Below are 9282 nucleotides of genomic sequence, written 5' to 3'. Positions count from 1 at the left end.
ACACACACACACACACACACACACACACACACACACACACACACACAGGCTGTGTATGTAGCTATGTACTAGTTCTGAAATAAAATATAATTTAAGTCGCCCTCACTGTCAGTGTTTTATTTTAAACCGATTTTAAAAAAAGGAAGGAAGCTGGTTGTTAATTCGTATGTGTTTCTTTTGTGTGAATGTTACGCGATTACTACGGGATTTGAAGAATTGAGATGTCGTCCCTTAGGTGTTCTACGATTTCCGAACCATACCACAAATTTATTTCAACATTGTTATCAAAACTAGGGGACTACTCTCGAAAGACGAAATCTATGATTAGCGCATTTGCGCACAACATCCGATTAGTATTCGTCCCGAATCAAGACCCCGATCCAGAACTCTTCGATATCTTAACCCATCGAGTATATAACCAGAAATAGAGACCTTATCATTACTGTGACAACTGCGCTCCGATTGGCTGGCCCGAGTTCGAAACAATTGACGGGCGTCGTCAACTGTTTCACTTCAAATCGACCAGTTAACTTGAGCTTTGCTATAATGGACCAAAATTGCAAAATTACATATTTAATTACCGATGAAATGTGATTCCGTTTGTTTTGTAATTAGATGTTTTGCTGTTTTTCCCACATCACCGAATGGAACAGCACGGCATTGTTAGAGATATTATCTTTATTACAATAAATACAGAATATTTTTTGGAATATACGGAGACGTACACACAGGTCAGTAATTGGCCTGTCTATATTTCAGTGGAAACGAGAGTTGATATTTATAAGAGCTGTATCGCTAATGTGTTACCAAGAATATATGGCGCTTATTTCGTCTCTATTTCTGGTTATATACTCGATGTCTTAACCGAATCGTTCGATTGGACATCGTTTTTGAATCGCTTTTGGAGCTATTTAGAATATATCGTTATCCAACTACGTTTATGAAGTTAGTCGGCGAATATAGATTATAAGAAAAAGGAAAGCCTTTTATATACATTTTTAAGACTTTAAAGGCCTAAAATATAGGAATGCATTAGTCTTGCATTAAAATATATTAATAAAACTGAACAAAATCCAGGCTTTATTTAAAATAATAAGAGATTTCCATATTACATTATTGCTTTGTAAACAATATGATATTCGGTAATTTCGGTAATTTTTTTGTTTGTAAATTGTATGTGTGCTGTGCTTTACATTGAATAAATAATTTCTATTCTATTCTATTCTATTCTAATTTTCATTCGATAACTGTGTTTTGAATAACGTTTCTAGCCTTTGCCGCGGTCGAGAAGTTAGTTGTCGTAAGGGAGTGGCGTCATTTCGGTTCCGTTTCGAATACGACAATTTGACGTTCAATTCGATTATTGTGGAGAAAAATGAAGACCTGCTGAAACTACAAATCTAGAAAACTTGGACCTACTTCAGATGTCGCTTATGCGTATATCGCTTGTACCTACACCTAGAGATAAAATCAATGCCTCCAGTGAAAAACGGAATAAGACTAGTTATACCCTTTTGTTTTTAATGCACCACTGGCTTCAGCTCAGCGTGATCGTTCATAACATATCAATAGGACATCTCTTTTTCTTTGTCATGCCTTTTGATGTGGTCGTGTATTAATTATTTGACAGTAATTGTTCGGAAGGATATAGGATGGAGAATGAGACTACAGGGCGTCCTTTCGAAGTCCGTCAGCGAAAAGAAGGTTCGAAACTCTCAAAAGGGACCGTTCGAAACGTCAATTCGCGTTGTCGTGTCTTAGTTCTAACCCCGATCGAAACTTAAATCTGTAGGTCATCCATGGAAAACGGCCGTACATATGGGTTACGTGTTTCGAGATTAAGACCCCGTTGTTTATCGGTTTAGGTGGTCAATCAAAAAAATGTGGAAATTTCCAAAAGGCGTAGGAATAAGCTGTTTATTTTAATCATAGAAATTTGAGTTGATGGAAGTAATAAATAGGTAAAATAAATGAGTTATGGTGCTATTTTCTCAAAAAAACATGTCTTCCAACATAATATAATGTCAACTCAACCTAAACCACTCGCTGAATAGGTATCAAAATAATGATGCTGGAATATTAATGATGCCGATAATGTCAAATTATTCAAGTTGTACAACGCAGATGTATTCTTAACATTAAAAAAGGAAGTAAATTTAAAAATAGTAGCTATTGAACTCGGCTCTATGCAGACGTACTGAGATAAAAGAAATGACTCGTTTTGAATTTGAAATTTCTGAACTAAATTTCCATTTTAACCGATGATGTTGGAGGTAACAAAAGAGGTACACACATCAAAAAAAGTTTGCGATCAATAGCATAAGCTCCTATAATTCTTTAAATTTAACTTTATCAAGAAAAAATCTATGTTGTATGCTTTCTTTAAATAGGAATACCCTGTTTGAAATTAAAATATAAAACTATTTATTTTAAAAAATTGAGCCATTAATCATAATGTAATAGTGATAGAAATTTCATAGAAAGAAAAAGACTGTTTAATTAAACTTAAACAACAATTTATTATTAAAAGGTGTGAATTCAACATAAAATAACTCCTCCCCTGGCTCGAATACATGCGAAGATCCTCCTGGGCATGCTGAGGATCAAGTTATCCAGCATTTCCTGGGGTAACCTATCCCATTCTTCAATAGCGGCTTCCCTGAGCTCTGGAACTGTCTGGGGACGTGGGTCACGGTTCCATACTGCTCGTTTAAGAGCATCCCACGCGTGCTCTATTGGGTTTAAGTCGGGCGATCCGGCAGGCCAGTCTAATCGTGTGATATCGTATTCTTGAAGAGCAGCATTGACTCGTTGAGCTCGATGTGCGGGCGCATTATCATCGACCAGTACAAATTGGTGCCCATGGTTTACTCGGAATGGTCTGACGATATCATCAATAGCAACTGCTTTGTACATGTCTGCTGTCATGAAGCCCCGATACGGGATCAAAGGCGTTCTAGCTCCAATCATAATGCCACCCCAAAAGGACACCGATTTTCCGCCTTGCTGAACTGTTCCAGTGGCAGTTCTTTGTCTTTCACGGTCGCCTGGTCTTCTCCAGCCACGGACACGTCGGTTATCTGGATGAGTGCTGATTCGGGATTCGTCAACGAAGAGACAGTTTTGCCAAATGTTTTCGTCCTCACCTTCTTCATTTTGCTGAAGTCTAGCCCACTGCAATCTTCGTTGTTGACGTTGCCGGGAATTGAGCGGAGCTCGCCAAGACCTCCGTGCTCGTAATCCAGCCTGGTGCAAGCAATTGCGAACGGTCTGCGTGCTAACTTCAAGCCCAGAGGCGGCCCTGACTTCTGCTTTTATTTTAGTGGCGTTGATTGTTGGATCACGGGCTGCCAGCAATCTAATATAGCGCTTTTGGGCAGCTGTCAAAACAGTTGGGCGACCGCTGCGGAGTCGGTCAGCTAAATTCCCCATTCCGTGATACCTCTGCAACGTAACCACGACACAGGATTGGGATATAGCAAGTCTGCGTGCTATTACTCTCGTGGTGTATCCTTCTTCCCTCAAAGTTACTATTCTAGCTCGTAAAACCTCTGATAATCCTCTTGGCATTTTTTCATTCACAACTTTCCGCGAAAAATATCTTGAATCGCTTATAATTGACTAAATCAGACTTCTGAATTAGCGTAAGCTAGGACTGAAAGCCTTTTTATATGAAAAAACAATTGAACGGGGTCATTGTTTTATGTTCTAATTTATTTTTAAATAAAGAATCTAAAAAGAAGAAAAAATCATAATATAATCTACAGTAACAAAAAAGATTTCAGTTTTTCGAAGTGATCGCAAACTTTTTTTGATGTGTGTATGTCGTCGTAGCTAGTGGATGCCATAGTCTCCGTTAGCGTTAGTACATTTAGGAAAGTAAATTATACGTGAAAAGCAACTAGCTAAGAAACTCACCACATTTATTCACACGGAATCGCTTACAGCCAGTTACAAAGTTATTATTAGTAGCCGTAGAGCTCCTTGTGAAAGAGTTCGTCCAGGGAAATACTGCCACCCTACCTATTTCTGCCGCCAAGCGGTAATGTGAGCGTTACTGCGTTCCGTTTTTGAAGGGTTAGGGTGCTGGTGAAATTACAGGCACACGGGACTTGTCAACTTACGTCTCAGAGTGACGTGCACAGTGGCAGTTTATCTCCGAACTTTGCGTTTTAAAGCTCTGAGTGCCACTGTTATGGGCCGTGGCGTTTACTACCAGATCCACGACTTGTTCGTCCCGTCACTAGAAATATGTGTGTGAAACGGATGTTGCGCTTTTCGCTTCCGCTCGGATCGCCGATGAGAAACCCACGTCATTTTCGCTCTTATTACATGGACATAAAGTTCTGTCCGGTATAATGCGATTGTACGAGTGAAACCGTACATTTTTTATGATTTACATTTAATTTAATATGCACAAGTAAACCCGCACGATATCATAAGTATTCGATTTATGCTTACTGTAACACCACGGTGATCGATGTATATTTTGCAATAAATGAGTGTTATTATTGTCTCGTTCGGACACGGTCGTTTTATTTACATTAGTTAATAATACTCCAATCATTTGCATTGCAATTTGCATCTCTCTATCTCCTTGCATCGCCCTACTTGCATTTACATACATCCTGCAGTGCAACGTGTGTTAACGGCACGGCGATTCCGAGTCGATAAGTGTGGTGACTCGTTGAAGAGTAGCTAAGCTACCCGCAGATAAGTTTGTATCAAAATAAACATCGTTTTGAGTCTACTCTTAATATGAAACGCTTAGAATTCGTGCGTAGAAGTATCGGACTAAATCCTCATGCGGTATTTTATACTCGCCAACGACGCGCGATAACGCGATTCAAACGCGATGCAGTCGCAGCGTGTAAACCTATGCACACGTTCACAAATTCAGTGGCGTCGTAAACGCGCGTCATCTGCACGTATACGCGCTGTAGTCGCAACGTATGTATCGCGCATTTTGATAAGAGCTAGTTTTAATTTTAGTTTTGTTTGTTAATTTGTGAAGGGATATAAAATCATGCTTCAATGGAGTATATAAGCTTCTTGCTTGTAACGCGATGTTTGCGTCTCTGTCTCCTCTTTTTGAGCCTCTACGGCGCCGTATACGCGCTTATGAATTACACCATGTGCATAGGCTCTAAAGACTGACATGTTAACGTCAATCATTTTGTGTAAATTTCTAGGTATCTAGTAGTTCCTTATAACTCTTAATTTTCATAGTAGGAACAGTTTTTTTTCTGAAGTTAGCATTTCAAATGCAAACAAAAACTCAACAAATTTAGGAAAACACAATTTGTAACTTTATTTTTTTTTGTTAATTTCGTCCAAAAACGTTGCGACAGGCATGAGTCAACGACCATACGGCCTAGTCTTCAGTGGTGACTTTATTTACAAATCCAATACCATTGACATTAAGCGTTAAAGACACGTTACGATAGTGGAGTGATTATATTTTTTTATAGTTTAGCCCTGGAGAAATCCTTGAATCCTTTACGATACAGGACGACGACCGCCGCGCCTCCTAAACCCAAGTTATGTTGAAGAGCTGTCTTCGCATTGCGTACCTGAAGATTATCAATCGAATGAAAGATTTATTCAGACAAAAGTTGGTTATGAAGCCAGTGACCTTGTCTCTATAGGTCCTTCTTTACATAATAATGAAAATTATCACCGCCGATGGATGAAAATGCTGTGGTGTGTTAGGAATGTAATGAAAAGCGACTTCCATACAACTTAATAGGTTGTTCAAATATATAAGGCATTTTACGGCTCGTGCAATATGTTATTGTTCATTTGCGTTACAAAGTTTGAAGTATTAATGAAAAGATGAAAACGAACAAAACGTACAATGTTGGGTAAAATATAGTGATCGAAAATTTTCAAACATTTTTTCTGGAATATAGATTTTTTCAATATGGCAATTTTGCCATGACCCAAAAAGCCGAAAAACACAAAGTTTATAGCAAGAAAGAGAAAAGAACAATGCAATACTTAGTAAGGTACATAATAGCGTTAAAGGGGAACAAGTTTTTTAATGAACGTGAAAAAAGGAGGTGTAATTTACGCGATTACTTCGATATTTGAGAACCGATTTCCATAATTATTTTAAATTTGGATGCTATTTTATTACACATGAAATTAGTAATGTAAATAAAATCATTATGTACTTTAGTATCATTTAAAGCAGAGGTTCCCACACTTTTTTTCTCATAGACCACTTTCAAAATTTAGCTGGTTCCGGTGGACCCCCTGCAGCTACATTTCTACCATATTCCCAAAACTCGACAAAAAATGTGAAGATTAGATCTAACTATCGAAATTTGCAACGCAAATTGCTGAGTTCCAACCACAAATTAATAGTTTTCGAAAAAAAGGTGAGAATTTAATTGATTGTGCTGTGAGTGGATGTCAAAAAAGTAAAGACACGTTATACTGAATATGGAATATGCAAGTATTTACAAATAACAATCGCTGAGCTTCTTAAAATATTATTTGCCTCATTGACAGGTGAAGTCAAGCCTAGCCAAGCCAAGCAAACATTTTAGTTCTTCTCTATCGAAAGCAGATAGATTTTCGTGGACCCCCGATTACGAATTGTGAACCCTTATTTTTTTGTCACGCCAACGTAGACCCCCGTCGCGTCTCCCATGGACTCCTGGGGGTCCACCTGGACCACTTAGGGAGCTAAGGATTTAAAGTAATATTGTAGAAAAAAATGTATGTGGGTTACACCACTATAATTACCCTGATAGCCTCAATTATGATAACAACGTTCATATCAACCACTTGACTGGCCACATACACCAGAATGTTTAATCGGAATCAAAAGACGATCGCAGTCATTCCTTTTTCAAATCAAACGTTCTGTTATATGTGACCAGTGGTGGACTGTAGTGGTTGGTTGAGTGTAGTCTAATAAAGTTAGTTTAGTAAAAAAAAACTTATTTTAAAGCCAATTATTTGAAGGAAAAAAAATTTAAGTTTGTTGTTTAATTTTTTTCTCAAAGTTTTCGTTACTTTTTCGTGTATTCTTTTTTTTATATTCATATATCTTAAGCATCTACGTTTAACTACGGTTTAGTACCTACAATGCTTTGTGCGTGCAAAAGTGTACGCTTACATTCACTTGTGTAAATTTTTACGATTGTAAGTCTTAGGCAAACATGAATAACATCAAGATTTGTTTCACACAAGGCCGAACCATGCCGATTTGCGTAATAACATCGCCTGTAGATTTCCACGTCACAACACACAACACCACCCAGATTAATATGAGCTCTGCTGTAATAATGTTCGTATCGATACGAAAGTCCTGTTCATTATTAGTCAACGTTTTAGTAAGATGTTAATGACCTAAAGTTCGTATTTTGTTTAAACTTGTTTACTAACTACTTATTCAATCACCAAATACAAGAGATAGTAAGACTATACAGTATTTTCTAAATATTATCTCTCGGCAATCTTCGGCTGTCGTCGAATTTCTATCAGTTGCGCTTTGCATTTGGTTTGGTGCAGAGCGGCGGCACTCATTCGACTAAAGTAAATAGAGTAGCTGCGACTCCATATTTTGGTTGTTGTTTTTGAAGATCAGACAATATATTATGAAAATTGAAGATTAATGAAATAACAAAAGGACTAGATTTATTTTTAATTACATAAAAGAAAATCGTTTTATTGCCCTATATACTTCACATGGAAATCAAAAGAAAACAACACTAGTTCGGTAATTCTCGGACTGTACAAGCGACATCCGAAGTAGGTCCAAATTTTCTAGCTTTGTATAGTCTCGGATTCAGGAGGGCTATTCTCGACCTCCGTCTGACATCCGTCCGAAACAATTACTGTCAAATAAGTAATATTCGACAAAATTAAAAGACAAGTATCCAGTATGAAGCTTCATTCGCATCACGCGTCTTTTCATTTGGTCAAGCATTGCTTATTTGGCAGTAATTGTTTCGGATGTCGGAGGGAGATCGATAGTAGACCCCCAGATTCAGAACGAGTACTAATCGGATGCAGTGTGCATACGGAAATTTGTATTCGGGTGAATTCGGAAATACAAAGATTGCCGAGAAAAACATAGTTGTACTGTACCATAAATCCAAACTAATATATTAATACGAAAGTAACTCTGGCTGTTACGCTGTTACGTTTTCACGTAACACGAATTTTGGTAAAGCGATAGACGGGACCTAGGGGAAGGACACAGGCTATTTTTTGTCACAAAAATAAGTCTTAAACGGGATGAAATAGGGGATAAAAGTTTTTATGGAGAACCAATAAAACTACGAAAATTAGTATAGTACAGGAGGCTACTCCAAGTACTACACAGACGAAGTCGCGGGAACCAGCTAGTTGTCACGTTTACAGGGATGATTAATCAAGTTTAAATTTTCACCCAAAAAAGTAAACAAGTTAATACTAATGACATGTTATCAATTCAAGCACCTTATTATGTAGGATGAACTTCATATCAAATATAGTCAGTACGCACGTATACGGACTATCTCATATGACGACCATTAAAATCTAATGAGCTACATAATAAATAGTGCTAAAGTACCACCTTACCTATTACTGCCGCCAAGCAATGCTAACATTACTATGTTCCGGTTTTGAAGGGCAAGGATGCTGATGAAATTACAGCACATGAGACTTGTCAATTTGCAGTGACAGTGTCCCTTAGATCTTTGCGATTTAAAGCTTTGAGAGGCGTTGCAACTGCCATGAATAGGCGTGTCGCTTACCACTCGGCGCATATATATATATATATATTTGATGTATGTGTATGTGAGCAACTATGACCATATGATGACCTCGCACATATTGAGAATGAGACATACAGGCCATAGTCTGCATCACTGGCCTGATGTTTTGAAAACTACACACGTTTTCCAAGGGTTGTGGACTTCTTTGACTAGCTGGTTGCATCACGAGGTTTTCCTTTAACGTTAGCGAGGTTTGATGTCCTCCGGTTGTGGCCTGTGCGTCCTTGTATGGACCTTCGTATTCTCATGAAGGGGGGCACCTCAACGAGGTGCAGAAGAGTTTCATCCGCCCTTGTGGCAGAAACTCTGTTGTGCTTGTCAAAGCCACAGTACCCTGCCAAGGCTCTAGTCAACACCAGTCATTGCTAGAACTTCTCTACAGTATTTATAGTCCATCTGTTTAGGTACTTAAATAAATGTAAACAATCTTGAGATGTCTATTTAATGAAATATACATTTATGTTCAGGACGAAAACGTGTTCGCGCCCATGTGAATTTTTAATAT

The 9282-nt window shown here is 38.0% G+C and overlaps 1 protein-coding gene across 2 annotated transcripts in view; it reads right to left on the bottom strand.

Annotated features, from left to right (window-relative positions):
- The window catches only part of LOC113229149 (non-specific lipid-transfer protein-like), a 21906-nt gene that overhangs the window by 4239 nt on the left and 8385 nt on the right, over window positions 1-9282 (bottom strand). The window contains exon 2 of one of the 2 annotated variants that reach the window (XM_026462656.1): window positions 5391-5573. The exons of the other annotated variant lie outside the window; for it this stretch is intronic. Within the exon in view, the coding sequence (XP_026318441.1) occupies window positions 5466-5573 (108 nt within the window). The 3' untranslated portion in view covers window positions 5391-5465. Of the gene's footprint in view, window positions 1-5390; window positions 5574-9282 lie in introns of those variants that run through there. 2 annotated transcript variants of the gene reach the window in all.

Source organism: Hyposmocoma kahamanoa, unplaced genomic scaffold (assembly GCF_003589595.1).
Source record: "Hyposmocoma kahamanoa isolate Upper Pololo Valley unplaced genomic scaffold, ASM358959v1 279, whole genome shotgun sequence".
In the NCBI taxonomy this organism is placed as follows: Eukaryota; Metazoa; Arthropoda; class Insecta; order Lepidoptera; family Cosmopterigidae; genus Hyposmocoma; species Hyposmocoma kahamanoa.
This window is presented reverse-complemented; position numbering and strand designations above follow the sequence as displayed.